The 25,761-nt window shown below is 39.0% G+C and overlaps 3 protein-coding genes across 6 annotated transcripts in view; 2 read left to right on the top strand and 1 right to left on the bottom strand.

The window, feature by feature from the left end:
- Nucleotides 1-3,070, bottom strand: part of zcchc24 (zinc finger, CCHC domain containing 24) — an 87,694-nt gene extending 84,624 nt beyond the window's left edge. The window contains exon 1 of the mRNA XM_033979448.2: nucleotides 2,547-3,070. Coding sequence (XP_033835339.1) covers nucleotides 2,547-2,786 — 240 coding nt within the window. The 5' untranslated portion in view covers nucleotides 2,787-3,070. The remainder of the gene's footprint in view (nucleotides 1-2,546) is intronic.
- Nucleotides 3,071-4,808: 1,738 nt separating this feature from the next.
- Nucleotides 4,809-16,711, top strand: LOC117382312 (annexin A11-like). Of its 3 annotated transcripts, none has more exons than XM_033979446.2 (15): nucleotides 4,809-4,890; nucleotides 5,999-6,263; nucleotides 6,615-6,694; nucleotides 7,358-7,579; nucleotides 7,712-7,799; nucleotides 7,962-8,056; nucleotides 8,352-8,465; nucleotides 9,615-9,705; nucleotides 10,817-10,896; nucleotides 10,995-11,051; nucleotides 11,139-11,232; nucleotides 12,536-12,631; nucleotides 13,706-13,764; nucleotides 13,856-13,978; nucleotides 15,085-16,711. In XM_033979446.2, the coding sequence occupies exons 2-15, from the start codon at nucleotides 6,002-6,004 to the stop codon at nucleotides 15,142-15,144; spliced, it is 1,521 nt and encodes a 506-aa protein (XP_033835337.1). In that variant the 5' UTR covers nucleotides 4,809-4,890; nucleotides 5,999-6,001; the 3' UTR covers nucleotides 15,145-16,711. The 3 variants fall into 3 exon arrangements, with proteins under 3 accessions (XP_033835337.1, XP_033835336.1, XP_055083222.1); XM_033979445.2 differs by having other exon boundaries at nucleotides 7,226-7,579; XM_055227247.1 differs by lacking the exon at nucleotides 4,809-4,890 and having other exon boundaries at nucleotides 6,215-6,263; nucleotides 6,615-6,698; nucleotides 7,371-7,579.
- A 3,128-nt stretch (nucleotides 16,712-19,839) lies between these two features.
- The window catches only part of dlg5a (discs, large homolog 5a (Drosophila)), a 73,262-nt gene continuing 67,340 nt past the window's right edge, over nucleotides 19,840-25,761 (top strand). For both annotated transcript variants that reach the window (XM_033979141.2, XM_033979139.2), the window contains exon 1: nucleotides 19,840-20,631. In XM_033979141.2, coding sequence (XP_033835032.1) covers nucleotides 20,331-20,631 — 301 coding nt within the window. In that variant the 5' untranslated portion in view covers nucleotides 19,840-20,330. The remainder of the gene's footprint in view (nucleotides 20,632-25,761) is intronic.

Genomic DNA, 25,761 nt, shown 5'->3' with positions numbered 1-25,761 from the left:
GGAATTGAAGAATTATTAAATTTTTTTAAGGCAACACTCAAAAGTCGGTCTTGTTTATGTCCAATTAATTCATATAATTAGTTTTAAATGAGAAAAAAATCTATTTGAAAATTGAGATTGTAAATTTGTGATAAAATGTCATGTATTTCCAGGTCTTAGTTCAGGTTTAATTCACAAATCAATGTACAAAGCTACGCACCATATTGGTATTTATAATAGAGTCGCAAAATATTACAACAACTACAGTAAGTCAGAATATATAGTTTGGTTTGATTAGGCTACATTTTAATCCAATATTGCACCTAATGTACAGATTTCAAGCAATTCCTTAATGGGTTCAAATTTTATTCTCAACAAAGTTATTTTCCAGCAAAAGAATGTAGAGTTTTTGACTTGGTTGCTGTTTAGATCTGTTCTGTCGTCAGAGTTTTTGACTTGGTTGCTGTTTAGATCTGTTCTGTCGTCAGTGAGTGCTGTATTATCCTTAGGCAAGACACTGAGTGAATGAGGAGGAGGGGGTGAATGAAGTGGGAATGGACATTGGCCAAGAACAACAATCTATCTTGTTTACTTGTTGTAATATGTTCATTATGCAGCATCTTAACCAAATAATAACATATTTTTGAGTCATTTTTAACTACTTTAAAAACGCAAATCATGTCATAGCCTCATCTCACACGATCTCACAATGTAAAGTATTTAAAAAGTCCCATTTCAAGATTCACCAACACACCAAAATCAGAATAATGTTTAATTAACCCACTTGATGTTAGAAGAAACGTCTATAGGGCTCATTCCTTATTATTCATTTTCCAAATATGTTGTGGTAAAAATGCAAGATATTTTAATTTCTTTGCTTTTATCCGTTTAAGTGGTGAATTGGTCCACTTATGATTTTCAAGTCCCATCCTATCTTAATATCTGTGCTCTTGTGATGGACAGTAGCTCTTCAGTTTCCATTCTCAAGGCTCCAACCGTCACAAACTACTTTCCCAGCGAGGCATGCATTTATCAACCCTCATATTTCACACATGGCTTACACAATACAGACGGGCTCATAAATATACATACGCCAGACATGATGTACTTTTATGACAACATCTGTTATTGTAGAATATGCTGTTATACATTCGTCCCAATACTTTTTATGGCTTTTTAGGCTACTGTCCTTAGATTAGACAATCACTGACTTTTAAAGCACACCTATTGGCCAAAAACTTTTTAGATCTTTTAACCATGTTGTTTCCTCTCACTATTTACTCACCCGAAGTTCTATTTGGAGTGATTCGTGTATGTTTCAGCCATCTTTAATCGCTTATTTTTAAGACGCCATATTGCCAGTTTTTGTTTTTTCACTGACATCATCACACACCCACTGCTCTGTACTTCGTTCTCCAATTTTATTTTATTAATCAGTGATACGTGGAGGATTCAGCAGCGTTGTGTGCTCATTTTGGCACAAACGATAAAAAAAAACGCTGTTCGCTAGTGTGATCTGCAGCTATCAATCAGAGGTGCCGACGTCAGATCCCATTGGGCACTGCAGGTTTCTAACACGGAAGTCAGCAGATACAACTTGTTTTAGATTAATATTGCGATTTAAAATGTAAATTATAACATAATGATCCACAGGTGTCATAGATTATAGCTCTGTAGCAGACACAAGCACAATAGGTCGGCTTTAACATTGGTGGAGTTGCTGTAGAACCTAAATAAGGCTTGTAATTACCAATTTAAAGAAGTCAGTGATTTTCAGTCAGTGTGTTGGGGAGTCCTAACGTGCCCTGATCGACTGCCAGGTGCGCCTTGGGAAAAACGTCCAATTTGAGTTAACTAATCCCTAATGTTATTTATTATTTAATCAGCCTTTTTGGAGCAAACTTTCATGTCTTGAGTGAACTTGAAAGAACACCAAAAAACACAGCTGCAAAATCTCTAATGGTAAACGGAGTGACACAGTTTTATTATTTACACTTTTCTGTCCGACATTGGTGTAATTTTGTGTTTTTAAAGGATGGTGTGCTTTAGCATCTTTTCAACAGCAAAATAAGAAGGAAACAGTCATCTTTAGTCTACAGACACGGAGCCGCTGCTGAATTGACCACAACTATAACCACTACCTACTTATTAATCAAATTTTTTATTTATTTTATTCATATTTTTTTGTTTTGTCAAAGAAATATTTGTGTTTGTCCATTGTCAACTTTGCTGTAAAAACATTTTGTCAGAGCTTAGAATATTAGCAGCTAAACAGAGGGGTCCATGCCCCCCTGGCTCATTTGGGAACTGCGCCTGTGTTTGTTGCAGAACTTAACTATTATCTTACAGATCCATGCTGTGTGTGCATTGACTAACAGTGATTATTAGTGAACGTGCACGCATTTATTGTGGAATATCATGGCGGTTGTGTGTCCTACAGGAATAGCCACATGCAGGAACATTTGTCTGCACACACGGACGGCAACATTAGACAAAACTTTAGTGCAAAACTCTGCGACAGTGACAGTGCGTAAAAAGTGAGTATTTGGTATCAGGGCATGTTTCACCTCGTTCCGCTGCAGCTGGAAGAAGTTGTTGAGATAGTTTGAGTTGAGCGGGGAGCTGAGGTCGGCCGCCGCGGGAGTCTTGCTGAAGTTGAGATCCGAGTGTGAAGAGTTGGGCTCGGGTCTGAAGGCGTCGAACGCGCTGGTCTGGTGCGGCTCCTGCAGGGACAGATACACCCAGTTTAGGAGCTGCGCGGGCTGGTACACGGAGGCGCTCGTGTCGATGGCAGACAACAAGCTCATCTTTTCATTCAGATGGACACAGAGATCTCCCTCCGCTGCTTCTTGGACTCGTCTCCACTCTCTCTCGCGCTCTTGTTGAGGTACCGAGTGGTGTGGGTCCCTGTCCCGGCAAATGGCACGTCCCCCTGGTTCTTCCTCCTCACGCCGGGAGCCTCGTCCCAATCAGATGTTACTCACAAGTCATCGCGCTAACATGTCAGTATGAACACTCTCCCTGCGCCCCATGCCCCGTTATGTGCCTTTATTGCAGCGGGGCAGAGAGAGAGCGCCTTTGAATATGGACAGTGCGTCTTTGCGTCACGGCGCACGTAAGTCTGAGTGACAGGCCAGATTCTTCAGCACAGACTCAGTCCAAGAGCAGAAGGTGGGTAGGGCATCCACAAACACTTCCCAACTAATTGTAATGTAGTGCTACTTTCATTAACAATAAGCTTTATTCACACAGCTAAGCCCAGTATTTATTTATGATACAGGCCTAATATCCGGGATTATCATTATCATCATATTACTTTTTATATGATTTTTACATTTTAGTTTAAACAACAGAGGTTATGGTCTTTATTTATTTTCTCTAAATTCTTAAAATAATTATAACAAAGTAGCAATCTCAACTTATTACGCATGTGTCAATAGCTATACCACATACTGATGTTAACAAAGCTCTGAACAAAACATGATAAATGGAGCTATAATAAATAAATAAATAAATACATACCAATTGTGCCATTTATTATTTACACAGATGGGCAAAAACATCTTATAAGAACAAAACATAAGCCTACATACTTGAACCATGTGTCACAAAGCAGGAGGGTGTTGCATCTATGAGTCTATGAGAGCCTCTGCTGTATGTTATCAGTGAGTGGCCCTGCCTATAGAGGGCCTCATGTATATGTGTGATAAGAGTGTTTCTATGGCATTGTCAGGTCTAACAGAAATACTGTCTTTTGTGTGAAATGTAAACGTGTGCTGCTTTGCCTTGTAACGTCTACACACAAGAACTGCAGGGTAAATGGACAAACTTCACTACAGGATGAGACCCCTGTGGAACAGTCCACAGGTGGCAGCCACACTCAGACTCACTACAGGGAAGACTTTAGCTGGGGCTCCCTCTTGTGGTCAGTTGGGGCACCAAATTATTACTTTGTTGTAATGGCACGTTTTCTTCTGTTCATTCAGCCAACCAGAAAAACCTGTTTTTGTTTTGTTTTATTTTGTTTGTGTTGGGGTTTTTTTGTTTGTTTTTTTTTGTTACTGATTGGAAAAAATGACTTATGTAGACTCGCCCTATATTTTTTTCTTTTCAGGTGTTAGGTTCGTAAATAGGCCTAAATCAAGGGTGTCCAAACTATGGCCCAGGGACCAAATGCGGCCCTCTGACCAATTTTTATTGGCCCTCAGGCCTTCAGTTGAACTGACCCAATTGATCATAATCAGTACTTTTACGGCAAATTTGAGTAATCCTACCAATATAACTTAAATCACATTGCATTGTCATAGAGACTTAATATTACTATTTCAAGTCTTATTTAAAGTTTGAAGTCAAAACTATGTTAAATGCACCCATCTGAATTATCCACTGTATTGACCACTGGCCCTCCGTGTTGAATATTTTTCAAGATATGGCCCTCGGTGAAAAGAGTTTGGGCACCCCTGGCCTAAATGAAATGAGAAAGGAGAAGTTTCACAATTCTTAGGAAAATATAGTAAGTTACGCATGCGTAAATCCCTCTGCATATATAATCATTTACAAACTTAGTAATGACCTGTCAGCGCCTCCTTTCATTGATAAAAGCTCTTTATCTTACACTAGATCCATAAGGTCTATAGTTTTGTGGTGACGTCATGGCTGCAGTTTGGTGACCGCTTGTTTCCACGCGCTCATAGACCTTCAAACCTGAAAGGCGAGTGTTGTTCAGGTGAGTGGAGTGTGTTTCCACATTGTTTAAGGCCGTTGTCTCGTGGTGTTGCTGTCAGTCCTGTGTGACGGATAAATGGGTGGGTGCTCTAAATGGAAACTCCGAGTCCCACCCACTTCTCTTAAGTACACGGATCCTGAGACAGGGCTGTGCGCACTTCAGGAAGAGTCTGCGAACCAGCACAAGTAAGTTACTCCTGTGTATTTGAGCTAATATGTTAACCTTCTAAGATACAAAAACAGACAGTGTACTGGGACCTGATTTGTAAAGATTCGTATCAAGCTTAAATGTTTCTATCGAGTTTAGCCCGTGAGACCCGCGGCTCCAGGCTCAAGCCTTTAGCGTAAAGCTAAAAATATGACCCCCCCAAGGCTCCTGTTACATAAACCACTTCAGTTCAGTGGATATTCTGTGAAAGTATCGTTTTGTGGAATACTCTCTGTGTCGTTAGAGGTGTTTTTTTCAGTGAGTTACTCAGTTTGTGCACAGGCCTGTGCGCTGCGTAAATTTGAGCTAGAGCTACCTCTGTCCACGACTACAGCTACATGCTTCTAACACTGAGAAATGTTTTCCGAATATACAATCACGGCAAAATAAACATTAGCTTTTAACAAACAGCTTTTGTGTCTCAGTGTATGCATTACATTGCGTCATTACGCTTATTGCCCTTAAGGGCATCTTTGCGTAGTGGCGCTGGAACAAGCGCACTTCCTGATTCCTTTTCTTAATGCAGTACATGTTATGTTATAGCCCATACTCGTATAGACATGCTTATTCCATAATCCCCGCATGGAATACACATTATAACAATGGAGCTATTATTTTATTATTCTTAACTGTAAAAATAACCAATGGTTTTTCCTATTTGGTTTTCTTCAAATGAACAGTGGAGGAGGAGTCAAGTACAGTCACTTTTACCATGGAACAAGTGGACCTCAAACTTTGCATAGTGTTGTTAAGGCTGCCAGAAAGTTTCCTCATTCCCAAGTGGCCTGCTATAAAAAGTCTGCCATCCACTTGCACTGGAATGTTTTTTATGACATGTTTCTATGACCAACTGAACTTAATGTGAATATAGGACTAACTTATTTTGACCAAAAATGCATGTTTTGTCTGTCTAGAAGTCTAAGAATACAAACATATAGTAGATATGTTTCAAGGACTGAAATATAACATGCCGCATTTTGTTTTGGAAACATCAACCTTGATGCAGAGTAGCAACAGAGTGTTTGTTTTACTGAAGTATTTTGGCATCATGTTACCTGTGCTCTGCTGACTGACCTGCCTTTTTAGATTATGAGCTACCCTGGATACCCACCTCAGGGAGGAGGATACCCTCCACAGCCTGGAGCATACCCTCCACAGCCAGGAGCCTATCCCCCGCAGCCCGGGGCTTACCCTCCTCAGGCAGGAGGTTACCCAGCATACCCTCCTCAGGCAGGGGGCTATCCCCCTCAGCCCGCGGCTGGGGGCTACCCTCCACAGCCTGGAGCCTACCCTCCTGCACCCGGAGGATACCCTGCTCAGCCTGGAGGCTTCCCACCAGCTCCTCCCCCTGGTAACCATCACCATTTTACATATACAACATTTGCACTTGTTACTGCGTAGACAACAGCCCATGCCATATTATAAATACATTAGATTGCACAGTTTTATCCAGGATATTTATGCTTAGGTAAATTGGGAAAAATACATGATTTTTCCCAGATCATGTGACACTCTGTTAACGAAATGCAATGTCTCTTCCCCCAGTCCTAACCTGCCAATCAGCTGTTGCTATGACAAGCATTCTTCCATTCTGTATAAACAGTCAAACGCTTGTCTGCTCAGGGGCCTTTGCTTACTTTGCTTGCTTGTTATTTACTTGTGACTACTACTACAACTACTTACAAGCTTTTGTCTGTGACAGGCACTTGGGGAGGCGGCCCGACTGGGGGTTATCCCTCTATTGGTCTTGGTGGCATGACCAACCCTGGGTATCCTGGAATGGTATGTTTTTGTTTCTGTCTAGCCTCTTCTAAAACACAAACATGCTAAGCGTTACAATGTAATAAGATGATACATTAAATATTCCAGTCAACATAACTTATTTAATCATTAAAGGGAGTTAACATGTCCAGGTCACGGTAAGACTTTTCCAAAACGTCTCTAAAATCCTTAGTTTTCCTTTTGCAATGCCAGCCTTACCTATCAATCTCTTTGCATGAGCCAGTTCATCAACACATTCATCTGTTTTATCCAACTTTTATCACCTCTTGTTGCTTTGTGTCTTGTCATTGTTGTGCATTTGTTGTAATCACTTTTCATAATAGCCAGAATGCACTTTATTTGGATATTACAGCAGAATTGTGTTAATAAACACAATCTACAGTCTATCTAAAACTATAGATATGCCTCAGTCTGCATACATAATTTCATAGTAACCAATGATTAAAATCCAAAAAAGGTGCAACCTGCTTTGTGCTTTAAAAACAAAAGTCTGCGAGCATATTATTGGATTCTAATCTTTCCACATCACAGGCCAACCAGAACCCACCTGGGGGGCTCTATCCTGGTCTTCCCACCACTGGGGGGTGCCCTGCGGCCCCACACATGGGGGGCTATGGTGCCTCCTACCCTCTTAACCAACAGTCATATGGCCTGTACCCACAGCCAGGAGCACCAGGAGCACCCCAGCCTCAGGCACCAGGGATGAACTACCCCGCTGGACCAGGACAGCCCATGCCAGGATACCCTAATGCTCCTTCACCCAACCCAAGCATGCCTGGCTTTGGAGGAACACCAGCACCTATGCCTGGGTACCCCAAGGCCCCATCACCTAACCCAATGCCAGGCTATGGAGGAGGAGCCATGCCAGTAGTACCACCTGTGAATGTATGTAACGTATCTTTACAAATTTGATTATCTTAAATTTCATGTTGTGCTATTTTTGTAATAGTTGTAAGTGTGATTATTTGGTGTATTCTTAAATAATGAAAACACTTTTTTAAAATTGTGTTTATTTAGAAAGGATTCAGGGGAACAATCAAGGACTATCCTGGAGCTGACCCTCTCAAAGATTCGGAGGTCCTTAGGAAGGCCATGAAGGGCTTTGGTGAGTTCATAATATAGTACAACTGTTGTCTACAACTATGTCTTAATGTATAAATCTTCAACAATTCATAATTACACAAAACAAACGCACAATAATTTTAAATTGAATTGAAATGGATGTATTTGCTGTTATTCTCATCTTACCTTTCCTTTGTCTTTGCAGGAACTGATGAGCAAGCCATTATTGACTTATTGGGCAGTCGCTCCTGCAAACAGCGTGTGGCCTGCCTCAAAGCCTTTAAAACCGCGTATGGGAAGGTAACACTTTGAAGTCCATGTGTTTTAACTACCATCCACTCACCACTTTTCCTAAGATAATATAATATCTCTACCAATATCACTGAAAACATGGCCTAGTTACAGTTAGTATGAAAAATGGCATCATGCTAATACCAGCAGACAACAGGTGCTGTTGGCAGTAAAATAAAGTGGGGAGGTTGAATGGCCACATAGCTTGTTATAGCTGCAGTGTGGGGCTCCATGCTGCCTGCTCCTCACAGCAGAGGTTAATGATGCTTTTGTGGTATTCCGAACGTGTTTTCCCCCCTTTCAGGATCTGATTAAGGACCTGCACTCAGAGCTGTCGGGAGACTTCCGAAAGTTGGTGATGGCCATGATGAAGACCCCGGCCCAGTTAGACGCCTACGAAATCAACAGTGCTATTAAGGTAAGTAAGAGGGGACAGTGTCATGCTAATGCTTTTAATGCAGGGTTTTAGAGAATACATATTATGAAAAAAATTGTTTTTTGACCTTTTAACCATGTCATAATGTTGTCCCCTCATCAGACATATACCTGAAGTAGTATTTTGTTTCATTAATTGACTAAATTCAAAGTTGTCTTCGCAGAGCACTCAAAAATGCTCATTTCTAAGATTAGTCGTATCATAGATAAAACTCTGGACACGCCCCACACAGTTTTTAAGCCCATAAACCTTCATCAGACTCATTTGGAGCTCTCCTGTGTGTTCATGTTCATAAGCGTTAATGATCATTCCTGCATTTCCTTTTACAACAAAGCGTCTAGGGTATCTGTTCAGAATAGCCATGTTGATTTTTTTTTTTTATTTCAAAATGCTTTACTCCAGCAAAGGTGTTCACGTGTTTAAAAAGCCAGAACACAACACACATACAGATATACTGTTGGGATGGTTGATACACTGTTACAATATCTGTCCCCATATTGAAAGTTTGCAGATATTTGTAGATAGAGACATTTGCAGATAAATACTTGAAAACATTACATTATGTTTTTACAAAAGTGAGGAGTTCAGTTGTGTACAAAAATGGAAATGTGTGGCCCTCACTATGGATAAAAAATCTTAACATTGCTATCATTGTTAATCATTGATACCGGAACATTTAATACCAGATCACATGACTGCATAAAAGCTTTTAGCTGTTTTGCTTCACAAAAATAAAATAAACTCCAAGGAAAAGAAAAACTGGATACATTGGTGCCACAATCGCAATTTAATAACCTGACAACAAACTTTCATATACACACTTGCTCCTGTTTTTAATGTTATATCTGGACTTGTATACTTGTTTGTTTTGTTAGTTTTTCTGCTTGTATTGTATTTTAAAAAGCACACCCATTTAAAAAAAGCTCAAGTACTCTCATTAGGTTCCCCTGTATAAATAAAGATAAATAAATAAAATAAATTTACAAATATCAGACAGCAGCAAGACAAATTTCGGATATCCTTTTCGAACAATCTCTAGTATACTACCTGTGTGAATTATATTTTATCATAACTTCAGACTGCTACAATCCACTAGTGTACATAGTAATCATTGGCGTGTTGTGTGGACAGGGTGCTGGAACCGACGAAGCCTGCCTGATCGAAATCCTCTCCTCTCGCTCCAACGCTGAAATTAAAGAGATAAGCCGTGTTTACAAAGAAGGTGAGATGCCTGCGGTTGAGGGAGCAATGCAATCTCAACTGTGTCTCCTTTAGCAAATGTTATCACAGCTCTGTGTTAATGATTGAGTGAGGTGACTGCTTCATATGAATGCACAGTTGTGGATGTAAGATGAAAGAAGTTAGAGATATCTACATTGTTCTGCCATTTTCTTATGATACAGCATTTTCCACACAGATTTCTCCATCTCTTTGCATTTGATAACACTATTGCAATAAGACCAATTTGACAACACAGGGGCCAGAGAGTAAATCTCCTGATGCCTAACCTAGTGGCTGGCAGTTTGATCCTTCTTATTGACAGGATGTACTGTTGTGTCCTTGGGTAAGACACTTCATCTAATTTAAATAGGGGCTAATGTGCAGTCTTGACTTTTTGGAGCTTTCTGCCAAGTTATAGTATTGTACCCTCATCAAAAACATGCCTGAAGAAGTTTTAGATGTCATCTATGCATGTTTTTGTGTAATCTAGTGATTTCTCCTGGGATATTCAAATACTCCTTAGTGTTAGCTGTAAGATTCTGTTACACCCTCAGCCCACATGCCTACTTCAACCATGATGTCACTCCACAAGTTTCCACAAATATACCACAGTATAATACAAAACAATACACTATAACTTCACAAACCTGATGTGATGTACAGTAGTTTAATTAGCAGAATGAAATGTAATATCTGATATGACAGCACTTTGAAGGGGGAGTGACTTAGCATGGAGGGCAAAGGGGAGGAGCACTCAGAGCCTTAAAAACAAAAGGAGACTTGTAAAACATGTTAATACAATGTTTTCGCTGAATATAGCATTTTCAAAACAATAAAAGGTAACATGGTTATCAAAGTATGTTAGGTGTTAGCAGATAATACCCCATAGAAGTAAAATACACCCTCTTTAACTATTTGAATGTGTAAGCGTGTTGGGATGATTGGTGGTAGTCAATTTGTAAAATGCATTTGCAATTTGAAATCGTAACTTCAACATTTCACAATAAAATGTATTAAAGTGTGCCATTACAGCTAATGTACTTTAGCTAATGACTTTACAATGTAACACACTATACCATTTTATATGGACATTTCTGTGGTTTGTTTTACAGAATATAAAAAGAAAATGGAGGATGCAATTAGCAGCGACACATCTGGGCACTTCAGAAGACTGCTGGTTTCTCTTTCACAGGTATCACATTCTCCGTTATTCTCAGCTCATTATAAGTATGTGTATGCATCTTTGTTATACATTAACTAACTTTAGATCCCTTTGGTCTTTAAAACTAGGGTAACCGTGATGAAAGAGAACACGTGGATATGTCAATGGTCCAACAAGATGCTCAGGTATATATGCTAAATTAACTCATTTTTGTATTCAAAACATTATAATATTGGTTAATGTTGATGCTACTATATTTGCAATCCCTATAGGCACTGTACGCTGCTGGAGAGATGAAGCTAGGCACTGACGAATCTAAATTTAATGCTATTTTATGTGCAAGGAGTAAGAGCCATCTCCGAGCAGGTACTTTCACTTTCAAAAAATAGTTTTCAAGATGGCCACTACTTTGTCTAATTAGTTACTATCTACATAATAACATTCATAACTGTCTAGCTACCCTGGTTTTCTTTAAAAAAAAAAGGACTTCACACTCCATACTGATATTTATTCCCTTTCACTCTTTCCACACCTTCAACACCGTCAAAACTAAAAGACGGATAAAGGAAAATGTTCTTAGCTCTGATACATATAATAACTTTTAAAATAAATACAAAAACAAATAATGTTAACCATGTTTGCCATTATCACATCGGTAGTTAAGTAGCATATTTTGAACTCTGACGTCTTTTCTTTCTTTGCACTTTTCTGCATCGATCGTCTTTACACTTTTGTGGATACTATTTTTTCTCTCTATTTTATATATCTTTTACTGGAAGTTAAACAAAGACAGCAATGGTTTGACACATCTTGATAATTTCAACAAATATAGAACAATAATTTTTGAACTGACTTCTCTTATCATGAAATACTGACATATTACTGCCAGCTACAGTCTTTATTTTAAAACAGAGGTGGATGGAATATGTTTAGTTTAGTTTTTGTCCTAGTTAAAGGAGCGGCACCTGATTTTTACAGTTGAAAAACAAAATTAGTTCATCTTAAAGTTTGCAGCCATTCAAACTTATTTCTCATTTTACACCAGATGTGTCCAAACTAGGGTCAGTTCAGCAGAAGGCCAACAAAAACTGGCCAAATTGATCATAGGCAGGGATTCATACAGCAAATGTAGAGCAAATCTGCCACTGTAACTCAATAAAATCACATTGCATTATGATACAGATCTAAAATGAATGTTTCAAGCCTCAAGAAAGGTGCGGCGGCTGTGTCAAAACTATGTAAAATGCATCCATCTGAATGATCCGCTGTATTGACCCTTTGCTTCAAAATGGTTTTAAGATGTGGCCTTTGGAGAAAAAAGCTTGGACGCCTCTGCCTTATGCATTCTGAACATTCTAATTATTCGCTGGCTTATGAGTGTGTTTGACATCTGGTACAAGGCCAATTATTATTATTATTTTAATTACTGGGTCCACATGATTCACACGATTCAGAACAAAATAATGAAAGTGAAACTAAATTAACTTTTTAGCTTCAAAATGTGGTGTCATTATTTGATTACATAGGACATAGGTCAGTTGAAAGCTCTAAATGTTAATGTACGTTAATGGACAACATGATACAACATGAATAAACATCATCTGAAATTATTACATGAAATTCTAGGTCACGAATGCAACTTTTTGTATATTTTTTTTGTGTTCCCTAGTATTTATGGAGTACCAGCGCATGTCTGGCAGGGACTTGGAGAAGAGTATATGCCGTGAGATGTCTGGAGATCTGGAGAGCGGCATGTTGGCTGTCGGTAAGTTTACTCAAAACAGTGTTAAAACTGCCACACCCTTAAACCTGAAAACCTGTGCTAAATGTCAAGGCTTGTCCTACGTTCACATGCACCGTATAATCCTGAGGTAATGTTCATGCTTATGACAGAAGCATTCAGCAAATATAAAAAATGTCATCTCTGTGTCTTTCTTTGTGCCAACAAGGCTCAGGCTCATGGTATAGTAACTTTAAACAATTGATTTGAATTCATTGAAATGTATTGTAACTTTCATCTTGTTCATCTGGTCATAACTACTGTGGGGTGGTGTGCTTTGCCGTGTTGAACTTAGGGATGCACCGATATAGCTTTTTACATTCTAATACAGATACTATAGCTGCTGATATGAACCGATAACACTGCAGAGACTCATTTATTTCACTTAAACAAAGTTAACACATTTGGATCAGTTTTGTCTTCTGTTATGTGCCTGTTATTTATCCTTCAAGTAACGTCAAGTTCAAACATGATTAGACTTTCTGGGCCGTCCAAGACCAGTAAAGAGTCTTATTACATCAATGTATATGCCAAACCAGGATATCGACTGAAGCGATATTTGGAAGCAGATATCTGATACAGCAAATGTTTCTGTGTCAGCGCCAATTTCCGATACCAGTATTTGAATCAGTGCATCCTTATTTGAAGTGATCCATTTTGTTACACTGGGAACAAAATGGCAAGTTTGAGTTTGGTGTTCATGTGCAATTATGTTTTTCATTGTCTAAAATTGACTTTTTTTTGTATTATGTTGAAATCTGGAGGCTGTTTTTTCAGACATCACATTTGAGTTCCATTTACTGATTCATTAGGTCAAGTCAATATTACCCTGTTAAAGGAACAAAACACGCAGATTAATGTCCCAGTTGCACTTTGATATAATTTGTCCAGTAGTAGTCATTTATTTCAAAAGGAAAATCTATAAAGCTCAGAATTAGAGCAGTGTGGGAAAATAACCCAGTTGAGAACTACATCAATTACTAAAAAATATATTGCAACAAATAATTTCCATTCTTGTACTTGTGTCATGAGTGAGTAACATAATATTCTCCTTTGCAGTCAAGTGTATTAAGAACACATCTGCCTACTTTGCCGAGAGGCTTTACAAGGCCATGAAGGTTAGTCCCACTGATTAATACTCTACATTCACCCCTTTTAAAATATGAATACTGTTAATAATAAGCCTCTGTGTACGTTGTGTTCTTTTAGGGAGCTGGGACTAAGGACCGAACCCTGATCCGGATCATGGTCTCCCGCTCTGAAGTGGACATGCTGGACATCCGCAAGGAATATGTCAAGAACTATGGGAAGTCGCTCTACACGCATATCTCTGTAAGTATCTTTGTATAATTTCTTGCATATTAAAGAATGCCGTTGTACTTCAATCTTTAGGAAGAAAATTTTTAATAAGAAAAGAGGGGGTATTATGCTAAATCGATTTTGGTTTTTTTTGAGCATCCTACCACTTATAATCTTACATGTCTGAAGAGGTTTTAGATGTCATTCATGCATGTTTGAGTATTTTAGCGATCTCACTCAGGCATTATTCATACCCTCCTTGCAGTTAGCTGTAAGATTCTGTCCAGTACTCCACCCAGAAGCCATGAATATACAAATGATACAAAACTGTACACAACCACTTGACAAACCTGATGCGATGTGCAGTAGTTTCATTAGTGGGATGCTAATGAAGACCAGAGAAGACCATTATATGACGTGCTAAACCAATAGGATTTCCAGACATGTTTGCAGGGATCCAAACAACATAGACAGATATTGTTAAAAAATAAAAATAATATAACAAAATGAATGTTATTATCTTAAGATTCTATCCCTTAAAGAGGACCTATTATGCAAAATCAACTTTTCAGAGCTTTTAACTATGTCATAGTTGTTTTTCCTCACCATTTACCTGAAGTTGTATTTGGAGTGATTCATGGATATATGAGCAGTCTTTCTTGCTCAGACATGCATTTTCAAGATGCCACTTTGCTGACCATTCCCCGTTTTCACCGCCACCGGCATATGCCCACTGCTCTGTACTTAATTTGTTCTCCAATTTTATTTTCTTAATCGATTATGCATGTAGGATTTGGCAGGGTCACATAGCTATTTTGGTGCAAATTAATACAATTCTGCCGCTCTCCAGTGTGATCTGCAGTTATTCTTTGGAGGGAGGGAGCTGTTGTTTGTTGTGATGATATTTTAGATGAATATATTAATTGTCCAAAATATAACATAATGATCCACGGGGTGATAGATTATAACTATAGCAGACACAAGGACAGTAGGTCACCTTTAGCTAAGAAGAATCTTTGTGATTTCCTAAGTGTGACTCAATTCAAATAGATTTTTAGTAATTTTTGATTAATCCTTCATTGAGCCTTACTGCTTGAAGTTTTATCATATTAATAATAAGTTCCTTCTGTGTTTAACAGGGGGACACTTCTGGAGACTACAAGAAACTGCTACTAAAGCTGTGCGGAGGCAATGACTGAACAGTGCTAATGCCTAATTGGATATTTTTGTTTTTTATTTCTTTTTTTTTCTTGTTTTCTGCACTTGTACCAAAGAAAATGCTATATGCAATATGCCGTGCCAATGCTGTCAATGCAATCTTTACCTATAGTAGACTCATGTATACACACTCAATGAATGTGCTTGTTTTTATATTTCATGCCAGATATTTTAGAAATGAGCTATTTTTAAAAGATGAAAATTTACATATATTTACATGCTACGTACATATTTTTTACATATGTTTAGGTAGTAGTTTAGCAATTAAAATAAAATGGAATGTAGTAATAGAAATAGGTTGTTATATGTAATATTTGAGTAGCAGCGAATGTGCAAAGTCACCTCAGCATTAATGCCAAATGTTTAACCCATGTCTCTCTATGCAGCACTGCTTAACTGTTTTTGTTTACTATAAATGTTCATGGAACTTAATGTATAAAAACATGTATAAACATATATCTCTACATGTTATGGATAAGATAATTTACACTAATAATATATTTTATCAATATAGAGAAAATATTGCTAATGCCGAAAGATTTTTAAATCACTGAGTTTGAAAGTTGCAGTCGTAGGATGGTATTGTATGAGCAGGTAGTAAAAAGTTAATTTAAGTATTGTACTGATGGTGATGTCAGTGTCAACTTCTAATATTGATTTAGCTGTACTATTACCCGGAAATGTATTTTTTAATATTCTGAATTACAAAACATTACAGTTTCTGTTCTATAACTTTATTACATTATATTAACAGTAGATGCACTTAGTACAGGTCAGTAAAGGTCCACCTGTAAGTTAACTCATTAAAGGTCCTATATTTCGCAAAACTGGCTCTTGTGAGCTTGAAGCCGTGTCAGAATGTTGTTACATCATCAAAAAACAAACCTGGAGTTGTGTTTTGTTTCATTCACACATTTGAATAACTCTTTATTATTAGTCTCTGCTACCTCTTTATTTCCAAGGCTGAGAATGCTCTGTTCCATTTTGTGATGTCATGTAGTGGTAGCTTTCAAGTTAACAGCTCCTTTTACCTTTAGTTAAGTAGAGATTTGCAATTCCAGGGCTGAAACAATCCAAATGATTCTAGTGAAGGTGTTTGGAGTTTAAAAACACATCAGAGCACTTCCTGTATGACCCCATGACATCATGAGTGTTTGCTTTTTGAGAGAAGAACTGTTTGTCCTTTGTGATGAGGAAACAACATTATAACAGATCAGAAAATTGTGTAATATGGGCCCTTTAAATCAACTTAAATTACCATTACTATTCTGAAATCAATTCATTTAAACTACTTTTATGTTTTTGTGGTATACTCACCTCTGGACAAATGTACGTTATCATTTAAAGCTACCTTATTGTAAACCTCCTGCAGGGGGCGATAGCGTGTCACATTGTATAGTATTCTGTAGCATAGAGGCCTCTTTTTTTGTAATGCACTGCTTTCTTTCTTTTTTTAGACTCATGCATCTCCTTTAATGCTGGCATTGCATAACGTGCATGACCACACATGTAAGAGCTGCAACACCCAAAAAAATAATAAACTCATGTGAGTGAAAAATTATGGGCTTTTATCAATACAGTAAATAGCAGGCCTGTGTATCCTTGGGGGCATGACCTGTGTGTGTCTTTACATATAGAATCCTCATGCCTGATTAAGCCTGGCTAGGTCCATTTAAAGCGCTCTTAAACACAGTTGGCTGAGTAAACGTGCTCTCTTCGCCTGGATGCCCATTCCACTGTGTCTTAACCGCTCTACAATCAATAACACAGACGTGAATAGAGGGAGAGCCCCCGGAATTGATGGCATCCATAAAGCAGCCGTGGCCGCATTAAACAAGACTAGCTGTGTCTGCGGCTGTGTCGGCCCCGGGGGGACCCTGGGGCAGTGGCCATGTTGGAGGACTCTACTCTCATCAGATCATACTGGAGCTGAGCGGAACTGGCACAGGGAGAGCTGCAGGGACAAAGATTCATGTTATGATTACAATAAGCTGAATTTTAATGAAGATTAGGTCTGATTAGAAGCCTCTTCACAAAGTCATTTAGACATCACCAGATGACTTTTGGAGATACAAAGAGAAGCGTTTCAGCTCACAGACCCAATATCATCACAATCAGCAATCACACAAGCATGTGCTCAGTCCTGCTCAAGGCAGCTTTGATTAAATGTAATTAAACCCACCCGGAAAGTGAAAGAATAAATGATCCATTCTGTCAGATTCTCTATTAAGCTTTATAGAACAACAATATCCACCAGTATCCTCTTACAGCCTGTGGGAATGAGCCCTTCTCACAGACTGGATATAAATCTGCAATAGGACGTAGGGGTCAGGACTGTAAAACAAACTGTTTGGTGGCTTCAGGCTCTGGCTGAAAATTACATTTATACTAGCAATATTAAAAGACATTTTTTCATGATAGATGAGACAGGCCTATTGCCAACACAAGGTCTGAGATGTCACTGTAACTACATGGTTTTAATAATCACTCTTTCATTCTCCAATAATAAAATATGGGACACTTTCCTGGATATTAAAAGTTTATAAGTTCAACCAACAAGTACACAAGCTACAACATTCATACAGACTAAGGTTGTTGAAAATATATATATCATCATATACAGATACTGATCTTTGTACTAAAGCTGGTATTGAAATTAGATGCTAAATTGCATAAGGTGACCAGAGATTCTTATTCACCCAAGACAGTCCTACTTTTGAGCCCCGTGTCCCCTTGTCCCAGCAGATTTATACACAACCAGTGATGTGTCCCAGTTTTATACAAGAAATGTCCAGGTGTCCCTATTGTTGACCAATTTGATATCCACCAACAATAAAGGACTCAGTGTATTATCATTTGTTTAGCTAAAATACAGAAAACTGTGCTTGAAAATGAGCATATACTGACCTACAAGGGCGTAGAGAATGGACAATGTTACGCTCTATTTTTTTTTTTTTTGTATTTATACCAACCATGCCAACCCAGGTGTGTCCCAGTTTTTAATTTGGAAAATCTAGTCACCCTACACTTGCATAAGTACTGATACAGAAAAATGTAATATAAATTGGTATCTTTTCTGAATAGTTTTAGAATAATCTTGGTCTAGGTTATATCAGAAATACAAGACCACACGGCAAAATCAAAAACAAGTATTATTTTTGTGTTCATAATCATCCTTTCAATTTTAGTATTAACTCAATACAGACAAAATATTTATGTCTTGCTCAAAGACACAATGTGCATAGCCAAACTACCAACCTTGCATCTGCTCTTTATTTCTCATTCTTCTTTGTCACTTTGCAGACTTATCCACAGAAACAAGCCTGAAACACACAAGAGACCAATGTGTCATCATCACTATAGGCCACTTGCATTGCTCTTGATATGAATTATAATTAAAATCTTATCTGAGGGCATAGCACGTGGCTGCACGAGCTTGAGCCAGCACTGCAGAGAGAGGAAGAGAGAGAGAGTGAGAGAGAGGAGAGCCGGAGCTGTGACAGAGTAAACGTGATTGCTAGCATTATGAATAAGGTCACACTGAGAGAGGTTTGCCTATAGTAGCTACATCAGCCCGCCTGCGTGTGCCAAGATCTGTTCTCTCAGCCAGCCTATAGATTGCAGGAGGAGGAGGAGGAGAAGTGCATCCATCTTCATCATCAGGATGTATTCACAAAGCCTATAGCTCACAATGAAAATGTCACCTGCTGGCTTATGTTCACATCTGCTTCAGTGCCCACCTGTTTTTACTGAGCGCTGCATTCAAACTGCAGCTGTATAGAAACAGTATAAAGAGATGGAAATAGATACGGATAAAAGTGAACGCCAGGCTATATGTGGAAACAACATAGACTGCTGTGGCATAGACTAGTGACTAAAACAGATAGACAGATAGATGAATGGATGGAGCAGACTGATAGAAATGCAATTAAAGTTCAAATAGATCTAGTAATCAATTTGGAAAATGCTCTAGGCCTAGTAGATTTGGTGATTCGACTTAAATGTGATTAGATCATTTGTGCATGGATAAAAAATCAAGTAGACCAGTGTTTCTGAAATGGTGACACATGTACCACTGGTTAGGAGACAAATATAAATATATTCATATTTTTTATCCTTTTTGGGTTTACTTATCATTTAGAACTACCTTATTTATGGTGTAGTGCCACTTAAGATCTGGTTTTGCCATATTTTAGGCAATTTATCCCTAATCTAGACCTGATATAGCTCTGGTGTAGATCTGGTGGCACTTGGAAATTCAAATATTTTAGGTGGCAGGTTATTTGGTGTGAAAATTTTAAGACATTTTTTTTTTTTTAATTGTGCAACAAAATAATAATAATAATAATAATAATAATAATAATAATAATAATAATAATAATAATAATCATCATCATACAATAAATAAAATCTAACACAGGTCAAGATTATTACTAAAATTACAAAAAAAAAATAAGAAAAGGAAATGATTGCACTACATTATAGGTAAGTATTTCATGGCGCAAACACTTTATCATTTTGATGCTAACGTTTCATGCTAATTTCTCCATTCTCATTTTCCGTTGGGATCTTGGACGTACTACGAGCCGCGTGCACGCCCATTGAGGAAAGGGGCGTGTCCTCCGTTAGTCCCCGCCCCCTTTTACCTTATTCGGTCAGTGAACCCGGCGTTGATTGACAGCGCGGAGCAGCTGCTGAGTTGTGCCCAGACATGGCGGAGGATACAGCGTAGTGTGAAGAGCGACGGAGGAGTTCAGGCGACTTTTCCCAGCACTCACTCGGGCTGAAAACGCCGTATATGCGACACACGGGGAGCAAAATGCCTTCGTCTCCATCGTACGAACACGGGAAGCTGAACACGACTTGAACCGCGCACCACGAGACTACGAACGATGGGAAAATGTATCGCTGTTTAGTGCAGTCAACAGCCCTGGGCAACAAATATGGCTTCTTCTTGTGCCTTTTTCAATATGCTCTGAAATTCGCTCCCGTGCGCAGCCTAAAATGCCGCGGAGAACTTCTGCAAGCCACAGTAAGTTGAGTTTATCCTTCGCTCGGTACTTTTGAGAGATCTTCTAACCGCCTGGCCGAGTGGTGGCGGTTAGCCTGGGAAGCTACGGAACTACTACGGCCAACGGTAACAGCAGCAGCAGCAGCAGCAGCAGCAATGGAGCCAAAGCACAAAGAGTTGCTCGACCAGTGCCACCAGAACTTATTAGAGTCCATAACAGACGCGGATCGAGTCATAGAGCTGCTCATCGTCTCCGGGACCTTGAGTCAGCTGGATCGGTTTGAACTGGACCAGAACTGCACGTCCAGCGCGGAGAAAGTGGACCACCTCCTGAAGATGCTCATGAACAAGGAGAGCGATCATTTCTCCGATCTGTGCGTGGCTCTGGAGAAGGCTTACCCCGATCTGCACTCAGCCCTGTTCAGGAACAACGGTGGACCCGTAGACCACTCCACGGGTAAGGGGGACTGCTGCTGCTACGTCTGGGGTCATGGTTTTATAAGGAGTAGGAATGTTGAAATGGGTAAACCAGACGCTGCGTGGTAGTACGTGCACCTCTCCATGCGATTTGGGTGGTCTGGGGTTGGTGAAAGCGTGCACAGATCCTACAAAGCATGGATTTGAGGTTCTTTTAATGTTCTAGCACTGAATTAACCCGAATCTCATAGAAGAACAAGTGTAGGTTATTAGTAGTTGAAATTCACAAGTTAACCTGGTCCTTCTTTGGTAGTTATTACCTCCACAAACTCTTCTTATCTAGTCTTGTTGCAGTATTTTTGTGCATTTAAAAATCTGCATAGTTCATTTGTGGTCATGAAGGAGGTCTTGAGCTTTTAACGGGTCTTTGTTTCATGTTGATCTGCCCATTTATAACAGGCATACAAACTAAATGTGTGGCTGCGTTTTCACATATTCTACTATAACATTTAAAGGTCTATCACCAACTTGTATATGTGGAAGTGTGTATTGTCTTGAATGTTCCACAGTATGTCATTAAACATATCCTACTGCTGGGGAAAAGCAGCTCACGTCACCAGGCTACGTTACAGGTCAGATCTGTGAAGAGGTGACACTACACTCAGTGAGAAATTATGTTTTTCAAGATACTTCTTTAGCAATATACACATCTGCAGTATAGATGTTTAATGCCATAGTGTGAAACATTTCATGCAAAACAATAACATCTCCCTGGAGACAAGCTGGTGACAAGCCCTCTCACAACGTAAAGTCACACAGTGCATCTTTACCTGTCTTCCATCGTGATATAAATGCATCATTTACATTTACAGATACCATGTTATGCTATTACTGACATTGTAAAAATATCATTCAACACATACATTTATTTTGAACCTTATAGATCTGCGGCCTGTGTCTTTAAACTTAATATGCACACAGACCCTGGAGACCTTATGCACAGCTTGTGTGATTAATTTAGTCGAGATGGACTGCTCTCCTCTTTGCTATTCCTCTCTGGCACAATGCTGTCTCCCATTCACTGCAAAATGCCAAATGACACAACCAAACCCATTATATTTTGCTTGATGTCGCCCCATACTAACCCATTGTGTGCTACTGTGACGATTCTATCACAGTCACACCAACCTGTCTATAAGTCTGTCCTCTCATATTCTCCAAGTCCAGTTTGCTACCGGTGACATGATATGGTTATGGTACATTAGGTAGCCGGACCTGTTTCCATGACAACGCTGTTACCGCTGACATGTTGGACTGTATCGACCTGTGCATGGGTGTGTGCGAGCAAGCGAGCAGCCTACCCATGCATGCTTATTAACCTGAAGCATTGTGTTCAGTGCACTTTAGCGTACCGGGGAGTAAGCTGTGTTGACATAGGCTATTTTTTCCCCCTTTTAAATCTCTTCATTGACTTGCACAGTATTGTTGTTGTAGAATATGATTTGTTGTTCAGCTCTTTCTCTTTACAGAAAGGAGCTTGAGCAGTCGTGGTTAGGGAGACAAAGTGTAACCATGTGTAAAAGTCTAGTTTTGCCTGTTTGGCCAAGTCTGGATGAGTGAGGACAGTGGCTTACTCACTACAGCATTCGTAGCCTCAGGGTCTCAGGCCTGGAGAGCACAAGGCAGGGGTGAAGCTAAGGCCGACACAGGAGTTTTGAAATGCTTTTTTGATTTTGTTGGTTTAGTCCTGATTTGACATGGTTTTATTCTGGCTTAGATTCTGGTTCAGGTTTTAGTTGCAGTTCTGGTTGCACTGGTTAGTTGAATTAATTTTTCATGTTATTTAATATTTAACCTTTATTTTACCAGGAAGTTCCTTGTGATGAAACTTTATCAAGAAGACCTGGCCAAGTAGTAGGGATGTTAAGATTATTAGGTAAATCGATAATCGTGATTATTCAGGTCACAATTTAATCGTAAAACTGAAAATCTAATTTGCTTCTAAAATGGTCACAATTATTAAAGTAATTTAAATTAAAGTTACTTTTAATTTTTTATAGGCTTTTTTTCGTATTCATATTTTGCATATTTCCAAAGCAACAATTGCAATATTATCCACTGTTTTAGGTTGCCCAACCTTATCTTGGATTAGACCTGATTTTGGTGTCATTGCATTGATAGGAAAAACAATGAGATGCGGACCTCTACACTGTGTTTTCTGGCATATTACGCAAATCTTGAATTAGAAAGTGTAGTTTGTCCTTTCCGTAGTACTCTACACTCCTGCCAAGTGATTACCACCATAACAGACTTGACGAGGTTTTGCTGAGTGGGAGTCTTGGTCCTTCCTAAACCTTTATTACTTCCTTGTTCTAGCAGCACAAAAACAAAACCTGACCTACTCTGGCATTAGTGCACCTGAGCTGCACCAGAATTGGTCCCTCTGTTCTTTCTGTAATTATGATGGGCAATACTTTGAAGAGCTCTTCTTTATTAGAGGTAAGGTAGAGAAATTCACACAAGGATTTATTTATTTTTAAGCCCTCTTGCTTGCCGCTAGTTGATACTAGCAAGGCCCAGTTGGTGTGCACATTAACTAAAGCCAAACCTTGTTCAAGCACATGGCTAAGAAACTTCACCCAAATTACCCACTTTATATACAGCATGACAAGAAGGGCATCTGGAGTAGCCACTGTGTATATATATTTTTTTCTATTGTAAACATTGAATACCCCAATATGGATTACTTGGCTTTTATTTCTGCCAGTGCTTTCCTGATACCACAATATTTGCCAAATTTATTGCCATTAGAGCTACCTGGACAACTGGAAAATGACTGGATTACTTGAAAGAGAACTTTTTGTGTGTCAACTTAAGGGAGAGGGATAGAGTTTACTTTTAATGTCAGACAAATCAAAGGGATGTGTGTCTAAGCTAGCAATATTGGACCATTTTTTCCCAACCTTTCAGAGTCACAGGTCCTGATATAATCTGACATATGGGTTCACTGGAGCTGTGGTGAAATTGGTCCCTGTGTTAGAGTCGCATAGGGCTAACAGAGCTGCAGAACATTAGCCATTGTAAGGCTCCTGCGCTGGGCCTCAGGGTGAGAGGTGACGTCTGCTGTGCTGTGTGCTGCTGCTGCTGCTGGCTGGGGGAGTGAGGCTGCTTATTCAACATGGAATTAGTGCCTGCTTCTCTGGTGGAAACTCCTATTAGTCAAGCATTATCTGCCTACACTATGGCTTATTCATTTTTGTACTGAATATTTTACTTTAACTTACTTTGTGATATAGTTGGCTGGAAGCTAGGGTTGTCAAAATAACTGAAAATTAGATTATTATTATTATTAATCAATGTTAAACCTAGTATCAAAATGAAATACTCATTGGAACAAGTATCAATACAGCTCAAGATAATTCTAAAGCTATTCAGAAAAGGTTCTGTCCTGTAAATGTGACTTTAGTATCAGAACAAGTATAAGACCACATAGACTATATACACATGTGGACCACTATGGAACCTACCTGTATGACTGAGGGATTGCACAGACATAAGACCACATGATAATATAAAAGAAAGTATTGTCTGAAAAGATTTGTATAAGAGATTTATGTTGAAAATGACATTCTATTGTCGAAAAAAAGTCTTCTGTTGTACTGGAGACTAATAAGTTGTCTTGTGGCTTAGCACTAATACCAAAAGTACTTTTTCCCTCTTTTCCTTTCGCACACTTTGTATAGTTGCCTAAAGAAGCCAAACAACATCTTGGGTTAATTGGACAAAACACTTTTTTTTGTTTTTTGTTGAGGAAATGTCAAGTAATTCTTTATTATTCAAATTTTATAGCTTCTGTTAACTGCGCTGTACTAACTTTCGAAAATTGTCTTAATTCTCCATGTTTGAAATGGAACATTTTACGTAAAGCAGCAGTGCATGAAATATTTGTTGTGATAGCCCCTTATGCAAGAAATCTATCTGAACAGTGTTTGAGATTTTTTTTTTATGCAAAATGACAAAATAAGATCATTTATGCTTATTTACGTTTTTCTTTTCGTCCATGCTAGTTGCTCTATTAGCCATTAAAGGGACTAATTTACCCCTCTCCAGTTTTGCAGAGAAAAAGTACTCAAATATATTTTGTTCCAGCTTTCATATATTGAACAATAAATTGACATAGCAATTATTGTGACAGGCCTACCTGGAAAGCTTCATGCCTCTCTTGACAACAAAGCAGTCGATTTGTACCGACATAACCTCTACAGCTCCAGTGGAGGCTTTGACTGATACCTTCACCCCATTTTACCTCCACTTGAGATCCAAGCAAGCTGTTTGTGCCTTCAGGCTGCATGGTTGGAAAAGCATATAGGGGAGGAGACTTTCCCAGCTTTGGCACGCAAAATAAGTCGAACAGTATGAAAACTTACTAGCGAGAATGCAGACTTGTCTTTGTACCAGCAGCCTACTTTGAAATTGCCCTCCTGTCACCCGCAAATGGGTCCCAAAAAGTAGATCAGAACTCTATACATGACACCAAAAGGAAAAGCATACACTGTCAATGCCTTCTTAATTGTTCCTAGTCTGGGTGTTGTAAATTCCGCCACATCTGTCGACGAGAGCTTCCAAACAAACCATTCATTATTCAGTCTGTTTTGTACATCCATACACCACGGGAATCAGACAGTAGCTCAGTGATTTCGACAAATTCTCAAACTGCGATCGGATCGTGGAGCAAAACCCTCTGTCAGGATGTCAGACTGAGCTAAAGTTTACCGACAGCCTTGTACCTGGAGGAGCCGACAAGAAGAAAAGCCGTGTTTCCTCCCGCACATCCCCCTTTGTGCTGTCTCGCGACTCCCCAGCTCCATGACAGTGATTTAAACGCAACCTGAGCGCAAGACAACACTATTCTACCTGACAAGATGCAGCATCCTCTGTCTCCTTTGTCCTCTTTCTTCAATGTCTTACTTTCCTGCTTTATACTCTGACTAAACATCCCATTTCACACAAGTAGTTTTATACCGATTTTATGAACACATTTCTCAGATGTATTTGACTTAAATATATATATTGCCCTTGCATCTGGTTGTGCTGTCAAATCTTTAACCTAGCTAGCATGATGGCAGCAAAGCTATCTATTGCACGGGACGGTGCAAAATGGGAACAAATG

Source organism: Periophthalmus magnuspinnatus, chromosome 15 (assembly GCF_009829125.3).
Source record: "Periophthalmus magnuspinnatus isolate fPerMag1 chromosome 15, fPerMag1.2.pri, whole genome shotgun sequence".
NCBI classification, from domain to species: Eukaryota; Metazoa; Chordata; class Actinopteri; order Gobiiformes; family Gobiidae; genus Periophthalmus; species Periophthalmus magnuspinnatus.
This window is presented reverse-complemented; position numbering and strand designations above follow the sequence as displayed.